We start from the raw sequence: 9,898 nt of genomic DNA, 5'->3' as shown, positions 1-9,898 counted from the left end.
CTGTTGTGATTGTTTTCAAATGTTCAACGATTCTGAACTTGATTTGGATGTCATCATGAGCATTAATGTTTGCCAATTATAGCTTCCTGTTGTGATTGTTTTCAAATGTTCAACGATTCTGAACTTGATTTGGATGTCATCATGAGCATTAATGTTTGCCATTTATAGCTTCCTGTTGTTGACTTAACTGGTTGTTAGCACACTGAGGCTTCGAACTTTGATTATCAATCAATTAAGTGTCTCTTCACTCTTGTTATTTACCTCACATCAATGCGTTGTTGAAAGTGTCTCTTGAGCAGTAGTTTCTTTATTTGTTGTCGAGTAATATCTATTAGTCAATCTTGATCACTGTTAGTCAATTTTTTTAAAAAAATTTAAAATAAATAAATAAAACCCCGAGTATATTATTAGAACTAAGATTAAGTGTTGAGTTAAGTTTTTGTTGGGCACTGAATTAATAATTATAATAATCAGAAATATAAATTAGAGATGGCAGTTTTTTATTGTCATACATGTCTTTTAGTTTAAGGATGACAAGTCGTACATTTTTTCCTTATACACGACATGTCATACAACGTCATATGCTTCGGTTGCATCATATTTCAACACAAGCATCCTAGGCATTGCAATAATGCAATTCATGTACAATCCGAGTTGTAAATTGTAACTGAGAAATTCTAAATTAAAAATTAAACAGAATCTTTGTCACAGCAGGAATTGGTTAAGGGCTCTAATTTATTTATGGATGTCCACAATTTGGAGAAGCCCGTATAAAATCATGTGCTCAAAGATTTGATTTGGTAGTTGCTGTTAACATTTTTTTTCCGCTTATTATAGACATTTTAAAATAAAAATTTTACTATTTATTTGAAGAGTTATATTAATAAAAAGAGTTTTAAAATAATTTTAAATAAAATTATTCATATTAAAATTTAAAAAAATTATTTAGAGAGTTTTTTAGAACACTTAATTTCTTACTATATTATTTTTTATTTCATTACTTTTGAAGAGAGAGAATGATTATAATTGTTATTATTTTAATAGAAGAAAAAATTTGAGTAAAATAATATAAATTTATTTTTATTTGAAGAATCTTGTAAGAAATGATTTTTTTCTCTTCTATTTATAACATATTAGTAAATAAGTACTTAAAAATTTAAATTAAAAGCATTTTTTAATAATGCTCTAGATGTTATATATATATATTTTAAAAAAAGTTATTTCATTCCTCCATTCCGATTAAGCAATATCATCCCAAGTAATAATTACGTGTTATAATTCAACGGATGAGGATTAATAACGATACTCTTGTAAACAAATTGTCACCTTTATTTTTACCTACAGAGAAAAATATAATGATAATCGGGAAAGCATTGTCGCTATACCTACTACCAGTTATGTCGTTTTATGGGTGAAGCTACCCATTTTGGTTGCATTTGCATTAAAAAAAAAAACAAAAAAACAAAAAAAAGTAACCGCCCATAACAAACCATGTCTTTATGGTGATCAATTCAATTGAACTCAATATCAAATTTGCTTCCTCCAATGCCTCATCCATCATCTCCATCCTCCATTAGCATGAGAAGACTATATTAAAATAAATTTTTTTATTTCAATTTCTTTATTTCTTTATTTTCGAATAAAGTATATAACTTTCCTCAATACACCGTTGCCACCTGTCCCAGCTACCACGCCGGAAAGGGCATGATAGACATTTCGCCCATTGCCTAACTATCTTAACAAACTAAAGCCGAATTTGTTTTCCCTTTACCCCGTCCACTTCTCACGCGGGCATTAGCACAAACACACACATCTAGCAAGCAATGGCGGGTTCGGAGTTGCAAAATTCCCAAAATGCCCAGATCGACGGCAACACCCTGGCGGCCAAATCCTTGTCACTATTCGGTGCCTCCCTACTGGATTGTAAAGCTGCATATGAAGATCAAAGGAAATCAATTCAACCCTACTGAGAATTTTCCCCGTTTACTCAAAAGTCAAAACTGTAAGTGTAGATACGTACCATATTGTAAGAACTGATGTTTCAAGTTTTGGATTTGGTAATATTCCAGACAGCAGTACCAGAATCTCATATGACCACCATTCGAGACTTAAGTTATTGGAAACAAAAGGCACACTGTAAGTCAATTTATAAGAACAGAAAACTAACAAAAACATTGCAAAGTACGATTGGCAAATTACCAAAACATTACAACTGAAAGGTGTGCAAAGAAGGAAAACTCCTTCGTCCTAGGGAAAATTTTGCTTGGTGATCAACGTGTGAGTTCTATCCCATGTAAAGTGCAAGGATGATCACATTGAACCAATAAGAAATGCCTATGGATAATTCTGCTCCTGTATTTCCAAAGTCTGTTTTAGATACTAGACCCCAACAAAGAAGAATTTGCAAACAAAGAGTGGCACATGAGCTTAAGAACAATGCCAGAATTAAGCTCTGAACCTGGAGATTGTGACATAGTGATCGAAGAATAGCATAGCCAAATAATGCCAGTATGAGCCAAATTGCGTAATTGCAGGCTTCGACAAAAATATCAGGGTCTTGGCCTAGCAGTATTAGTACTTTGTCCATGAATAAACAGAGATGGGGATACAAATTGCAATGCAAAAGAACATAGCAGGGTAAGTATAGGTTCCAATCTTTTGATATTGCTCTGCTTCATAAGCTTGTCCACATAGAGTCTCTAATGCAGAGGCAAAACCAAACTGCTCAAAATTTAATGGCATTGTCCACATTGGATATCATTTTGTTGGCTAATCTTATATGTCTCAATTGATTATTGATGAAATATATGCTATTCTCCCAAAATCCGTTTTATGTAAACAGCGGTAGCATGGAAAATATGGAGTAAACTAAGATCAGTTATAATAATGCTTGTTCAAGCTCAAAAAGTACTACCTTTCCAAAAAAAAAAAAAAAAGCTCAAAAAAGTACTTCATAAATTATTTGGACCAGTGACAGAAAAGGTGAACAAAGTTTCTTAATATCTTCCAAGTAATATTGATTAATTCTTCGCCAATAATTAATCAAATTTTATTAATTTGTTGATCTTAGCCTAGACAAAATAGACCTGCTTGGTATTCTCACCTATGAAAGTCAAGCTAAAGTTCTAAAGTTGATTGCTTATTATAGCTAAACGAGCTTGATTTAACTTGTTTAACCATATAGTTGTGGTTGCTTGTCGTTGATCTGGATTTAAAAATAGCTATTGTTATATTATTGCTGTGTGGATTATATTGAGTCATTTAAACAATTTTCTAGCAAGCACAAGCAAATTGTTAACTTGCTCCAAAACAAAAGGCATACAAAGCAGTGTCATTAGATTAAATAAACGAAGCATGCTTTGATGTGAAACAGAAAGAAGTAAAGCAGTTTTCTAATGGTAAAAAGAATAGGGAATGAAGAAAAAATTACTAGTGGAATGAAGCCGGTGACATTAGTTGAGTTAGTAATGGCAATACCATCAAGTGAAAGTTTTCCAAGGTGTCCCATCATCATCGTTGCTGTAGCCAGCAAAAAGAACGGAAAACAGGCCACCCCTGCCGGCGGCGCTGATAAGAAGCTCAACGTCTTCACCACCACCACCCATTTCCTCTCTTCTTCCCTCTCTGGCAATAGTGGCACCTCCATACTTTTGCCATTTATAGCTTCCTGTTGTGATTGTTTTCAAATGTTCAACGATTCTGAACTTGATTTGGATGTCATCATGAGCATCAACGTTTGCCATTTATAGCTTCCTGTTGTTAACTTTACTGCTTGTTAGCACACAGGCTTCGAACTTCGATTATCAATCAATTAAGCGTCTCTTCACTCTTGTTATTTACCTCACATGCGTTGTTGAAAGTGTCTCTTGAGTAGTAGTTTCTTTATTTGTTGTCAAGTAATATCTGTTAGTCAATTTTTTTTTCTAAAAATACAAAATAAATAAATAAAACCCTGAGTATATTATTAGAACTATGATTTAACTTTGTGAGCACTGAATCAATGACTATTGTAATCGGAAATATAAATTGGAGATAACCGTTTTTTATTGTCATACGTGTCTTTTAGTTTAAGGATGACAAGTCGTACATTTTTTTTGTTATACATGACATGTCATACAACGTCACATGCTTCGGTTGCATCATATTTCAACACAAGCATCCAAGGCATTGCAATTCATGTATAGGAATATACGAGTTGTAAATTGTAACTGAGAAATTCTAAATTAAAAATTAAACAGAATCTGTCACAGCAAGAATCGATTATGAACTCTAATTTATTTATGGATGTCCACAATTTGTAAAAGCCCATATAAAATCATGTGCTCAAAGATTTGATTTGGTAATTGTTGTTAGGCTATGACTATTGGAGTTTACTTACGGTGGATCACGAATCTCAACCACACACGCAAAGTAATAAATATTAAAAAACTCATTATAACTTATTATTTATTCTTTATCATTTTGTGTACGTGGCTGAAATTCGTTCTCCACCACAGGTGAACTCCAATATAGCCGAACCCTTGCTGTTAATAATTTTTTTTTCGATTATAGACATTTTAAAAAAGTTTTTAAAATGAAAATTTACTATTTATTTGAAGAGTTATGTTAATAAAGAGAGTTTTAAAATAATTTTTAAATAAAATTGTTCATATTGAAATTTAAAAAAAATTATTTAGAGAGTCTTTTAGAACACTTAATTTAGTACTATATTATTTTTTATTTCATTACTTTTAAAGAGAGGGAATGGTTATAATTGTTATTATTTTAATGAAAGAAAATTTTGAGTAAAATAGTATAAATTTATTTTTATTTGAAAAGTCTTATGAGAAATGATATTTTCTCTCTTCTATTTATAACATATATAAATAAAGAAATACTTAAAAAATTAAATTAAAAAAATTTTTTAATGATGCTCTTCTATGTCATATGTATTTTTTTTTTAAAGTTATTACATCCTTCTTTCGGATTAAGCAATATCATCCCAAAGTAATAATTACGTGTTATCATTCAACGGATGAGGATTAATACTTTTGGAAACAAATATAATGATAATCGGGAAAGCATTGTCGCTATACCTACTACCAGTTATGTCGTTTTATGGGTGAAGCTACCCATTTTGGTTGCATTTGCATAAAAAAAACAAAAAAACAAAAAAAAGTAATCGCCAAGAAACACAATGTCTTTATGGTGATCAATTCAATTGAACTCAATATCAAATTTGCTTCCTCCAATGCTTCATCCATCATCTCCATTGCAAAATTCCCAAAATGCCCAGATCGACGGCAACACCCTGGCGGCCAAATCCTTGTCACTATTCGGTGCCACCCACATGTTCGGCGTGGTGGGCATTCCCGTTACTTCCTTAGCGAACCTGGCCGTCCAGCTCGGCGTCCGGTTCATCGCCTTCCACAATGAGCAGTCCGCTGGCTACGCCGCCTCAGCCTACGGATACCTGACTGGAAAACCCGGCATTCTGTTAACTGTTTCCGGTCCGGGTTGCGTGCACGGTCTGGCTGGTCTCTCGAATGGGATGATTAACACCTGGCCAATCGTCATGATATCCGGCTCCTGCGATCAGAAAGATTTTGGCCGCGGCGATTTTCAAGAACTCGACCAAGTGGAAGCCGTCAAGCCTTTTTCGAAATTTGCTGTAAAAGCGAAGGACATTACGGAAGTTCCCAAGTGTGTCGCTCAGGTTCTTGAACGGGCTGTTTCGGGGCGGCCCGGCGGGTGTTATTTGGATCTACCCACTGATGTTTTACATCAAACGATATCGGTATCTGAAGCGGAGAAGCTTCTGAAGGAAGCGGAGAGTGCCATAGAAACGGTGACGCAAGGGGGGATTGTGAATTCTGATATCGATAAAGCGGTGTCTTTGCTTAAAGAAGCAAAGAAGCCGTTGATTGTGTTTGGGAAAGGCGCAGCTTATGCGCGAGCTGAGGGTGAATTGAAGAAATTAGTTGAAAGTACTGGGATTCCATTTTTGCCTACTCCAATGGGTAAAGGTCTGTTGCCTGATACCCATCCGCTTGCTGCTGCCGCTGCGAGGTCATTAGCCATAGGTCAATGTGATGTTGCGCTTGTTGTTGGTGCGAGGCTTAATTGGTTGTTGCATTTTGGTGAGCCACCGAAGTGGTCGAAGGATGTGAAGTTTGTTTTGGTTGATGTTTGCAAGGAAGAGATTGAGTTAAGGAAACCACACTTGGGTTTGGTTGGAGATGCTAAAAAAGTGTTGGAAATGATTAATAAGGAGATTAAAGATGAACCTTTTTGTTTGGGGAAGAATCATCCTTGGGTTGAGGCTATTTGGAAGAAAACGAAGGACAATGTGTTGAAAATGGAGGTTCAGTTGGCGAAGGATGTTGTGCCGTTTAATTTCATGACGCCAATGAGGATTATAAGAGATGCGATCTTAGGAGTCGGGAGCCCCGCTCCTATATTGGTATCTGAAGGGGCAAATACTATGGATGTGGGTAGGGCAGTATTGGTTCAAACTGAGCCTCGCTGTAGGCTGGATGCAGGGACTTGGGGGACCATGGGGGTTGGTTTAGGGTATTGCATTGCTGCTGCAATAGCTTGCCCTGAACGGCTTGTGGTCGCTGTTGAAGGAGACTCTGGATTTGGGTTCAGTGCGGTTGAGGTTGAGGTATGGCTCTCTTGCATAATTATGATCTCTAGCATATAACGATATTTATGCTTACATTTTATTCACAAGAATAAACTTGTACATCATGCTTGACTTCCTTAATTCATCAACAAACATGATGCAAATTGCTAGTCATTTATGATTATTTTGTTATTTTAAGATTCTCTTTAGCGTTCCATTTTATTCTACTTTCGCTTTAATCTTGAAATCTGCGGCACATCTCCAATGGTCTAATATTAGATTTTAAAGATTTAGGACATTTGTGAGTTGTCGTCCTATGGTAATAACTTTTGAAGAATTTGAAGGCTGATGCAGTTTCAAGTGGATATAGGCAAAGTTAAGTTTTGATCATCAGCTTGAATTAGGATCCTTCTCTATTTGATGGGAGAGACTGACTACCTTAGTTTGGGCAGTCAAATCTTGCTTGTTTAAAGCTTTGAGTGCCAGCATCAACTTTATCATGCTTTCTAAAGCATTTCATTATTTACTGGGATGATGGTCACAAATTTGGAAAACTTCGCTTGCTCATTACAGGCAGTCTGGCTTCTTGATTTTAGGACATACTGTTTAGGTTTTACTTTATCTAGTTTCCTAGCTCATTTCCTTTTTGTCAGGGATCGATAGTTGATGGTACGGTTCCTAAATGGCTTTTATCCCCTGTGTCTTCCTTTTCTCAATATATCCTTAATTTTCTTACGATTTGGATATTTGAGTTTCTTTTGATGCTGGTTCTATTCTAGTGAATTAGTAGTCTTGTAATTATCAAATGCTAGATGGCCACTGTCAGATTTAGACATTTAGTTTTAGCTAATCTGAACTTGCTTAATTGCTGCCTTGCTTTCAGAAGGGTAGTTCTTGGTGCATCTTTCTGTATTTAGTGGAAAGATTTCTTCTATTGCATTCTTCATTGATGTGTGACTTAGATGAGGGTTTTTCATTGTAGATACCTTCCATGCTTTTTTCCCCCTCTTTTTCACTTTCCTTCTGAATGAAAAATGAGAATTTGTGCTTGTGACATGCTCGCACTTGGATGTTTGCGTATCTGTATAGTTAGAAGATTGATTAACTTTAAGGAAAAATGTTAATCAATTAATGGAATAAATGAATTTTACTTTGTCCAAGTCCAAAGTTGATTCATACATATAGCATATCCTCATCCAATAAATGGAAAAAGGTGGGAGAAGAAAAAGAGACTAATGTGGTCTCTGTTTCTTCTAATTTTGCAGACATTGGTTCGATATCAGTTGCCTGTTGTCGTGATAGTTTTTAATAATGGTGGTGTGTATGGTGGAGATCGCAGAAACCCTGAAGAAATTGCAGGGCCTTTCAAAGATGATCCTGCACCTACTTCTTTTGTACCTGGTGCAGCTTATCATAAGCTCATGGAAGCTTTTAGGGGAAAAGGATATTTAGTTGGGACACCAGATGAACTCAAGTCGGCCCTTTCTGAATCGTTTGCTGCACGAAAGCCAGCTGTAATAAATGTTACTATTGATCCCTATGCTGGTGCAGAAAGTGGTAGGATGCAGCACAAAAACTGAGGTAGTTTGTGAGTTTCTCCTGTCTAAATATGTGCTTTTATCTGCTTCTTTTCAAGCTGACATTGTTCTATGCTTGTCAATAATGTACATCTTCAATTTATTGGTGCTAGCTCAAAATTGGGGCATTTACTTTCCCTTTTGATTGTTCTGCTTGAACATAAGTTTTTCTGTCTTTGATAAAATAGATTGGATTGCTACACATAAACAAACTTTTGAAGATTTCAGATATGTAAGCATATGTTAATGATAATTTCCATATAAATTACAAATAATACCTGCTGGTATTGCATTTTCTTGTTGATTTTTCTTCAAGCATACAAATGAAAAGAAAAGAGGACCTTAGGTTAACATTACACTTGCACAGTTGGAATACAAAGGATGTGTCTGAGCTTTCCGAGGGTTGGTTTAATAATTTGCTCTAAAGGGCTGGGAGTACTAGTAAGGTGGAGAGGCTATAGATCTTAATGACTGATCACCTAACTGAGCCAGAAGCAGATTAGATCTAGGGAGTTGCTGATATATATATATTTATTTTGTTTACTTTCTTTCTCTTTGACTCCTCCAATTACTTGCTCAATTCCAAAACCAAGGGTCAGAGAAAAAATTGGAGTTAAAGGGGAAGAAAGTAGACAGAAAATAACGGAAGAACTTGATTTTTGGCTGAGAAACAAATTGAAACTTGCTTCTTTCTGCTTTGTCCTGGGTTTGTCAATAATGTAAATCTCCTATGTCTCAAAAGGCATTTGCAGTCCCTTCAGAATTTTCTGATGCAAGTGTTTCATAAAATGGAGTGTCCCTCATTAAGTCACATATCTTTGAAGATGTTAAGATATGCAGGCATTTGTTCATGATAATTTCTACTCAAATTGTTAGGAGTGCTGATGTTTGCCCCGGGTCAAATCCCGAAAAAAATAAAACGGCGTCGTTTTGTTTTAATTTTTTTTTCTTTTTTACTTCTCCAACACGCTGCCGTTTTTGATATATTTAAAATTAAAAGAAAAAAAGGGAAAGAATGAGAGTCCGTCCTCTCGCCCTTCTTCTACTCTTTAACTTTTGCCGTTAAGAATTCATTCAGATCCAACAAAACCCAGAATTAAGCCATCATTATCATTATTCTCACCAACAATTAAACAAACCTCAATTGAAATGAATTAGGGTTTCAAATTTTAAATTTAAAGTAACCACCCTTTGCCTTTTTATCAACTTTTCCTTATATTCCATTATCTACTAATTTCGCTTTCTCAAACAAACACTGAGAAACCAAACTGACTCCCAGAAAAAGGGAAAAAAAAAATGGCTACGAGAGGAAGCAGATTAGAGAAAGTGAAGAGAATTTTTCAACAATTTGACACGAACCGCGACGGTGGCCTTAATAGAGAAGAAATGGCGGCTTTATTGGTGGCCGTAAACCCTCGAGTCGAATTCAGCGACGAACAAATCAACGCAATTATCGACGAAGTATTCCGTACTTACGGCGAGTTCATTGACGGTGAGAAGGGTTTAACTTACGACGGTTTGTTACGAACCTACGATGATGGTGCCGGTGATGTGGATAGAGATTTCGATGCGGTGGTTCGTCGTCTGTGGGCTTGTCCTTCGTCTGTGCCGGCTGTTCGCGTGACCGTGGGTGATTGTTGTTTGTGGGTGTGATTCCGTGGTTTGTCAAAAGGAAAGTAAGAAAGGGGCAGAGAAGAGAAGCACTTGAGTTTTT

General features: G+C 35.7%; 1 protein-coding gene and 1 long non-coding RNA gene across 6 annotated transcripts; one reads left to right on the top strand and one right to left on the bottom strand.

Moving 5' to 3' along the window:
* The first annotated feature begins 1,760 nt into the window (after positions 1-1,760).
* Positions 1,761-8,321, top strand: LOC102621022 (2-hydroxyacyl-CoA lyase). 2 transcript variants are annotated; one of them, XM_052443245.1, is made up of 3 exons: positions 1,761-1,909; positions 5,323-6,646; positions 7,873-8,321. In XM_052443245.1, the coding sequence occupies exons 1-3, from the start codon at positions 1,824-1,826 to the stop codon at positions 8,185-8,187; spliced, it is 1,725 nt and encodes a 574-aa protein (XP_052299205.1). In that variant the 5' UTR covers positions 1,761-1,823; the 3' UTR covers positions 8,188-8,321. The 2 variants fall into 2 exon arrangements, with proteins under 2 accessions (XP_052299205.1, XP_006482190.1); XM_006482127.3 differs by lacking the exon at positions 1,761-1,909 and having other exon boundaries at positions 5,091-6,646.
* On the bottom strand, positions 1,782-3,856 carry LOC112498591 (uncharacterized). 4 transcript variants are annotated; one of them, XR_003065908.2, is made up of 5 exons: positions 3,431-3,855; positions 2,459-2,562; positions 2,200-2,352; positions 2,021-2,107; positions 1,782-1,929 (listed from the first exon to the last, which is right to left on the bottom strand). It is a non-coding gene; the product is annotated as an uncharacterized LOC112498591 (long non-coding RNA). The 4 variants fall into 4 exon arrangements; XR_003065907.2 differs by having other exon boundaries at positions 2,200-2,562; positions 3,431-3,856; XR_003065909.2 differs by lacking the exon at positions 2,459-2,562 and having other exon boundaries at positions 3,431-3,852.
* Positions 8,322-9,898: the final 1,577 nt, after the last annotated feature.

The sequence above is a fragment of the Citrus sinensis genome, chromosome 6, assembly GCF_022201045.2.
Source record: "Citrus sinensis cultivar Valencia sweet orange chromosome 6, DVS_A1.0, whole genome shotgun sequence".
Taxonomy (NCBI): domain Eukaryota; kingdom Viridiplantae; phylum Streptophyta; class Magnoliopsida; order Sapindales; family Rutaceae; genus Citrus; species Citrus sinensis.
This window is presented reverse-complemented; position numbering and strand designations above follow the sequence as displayed.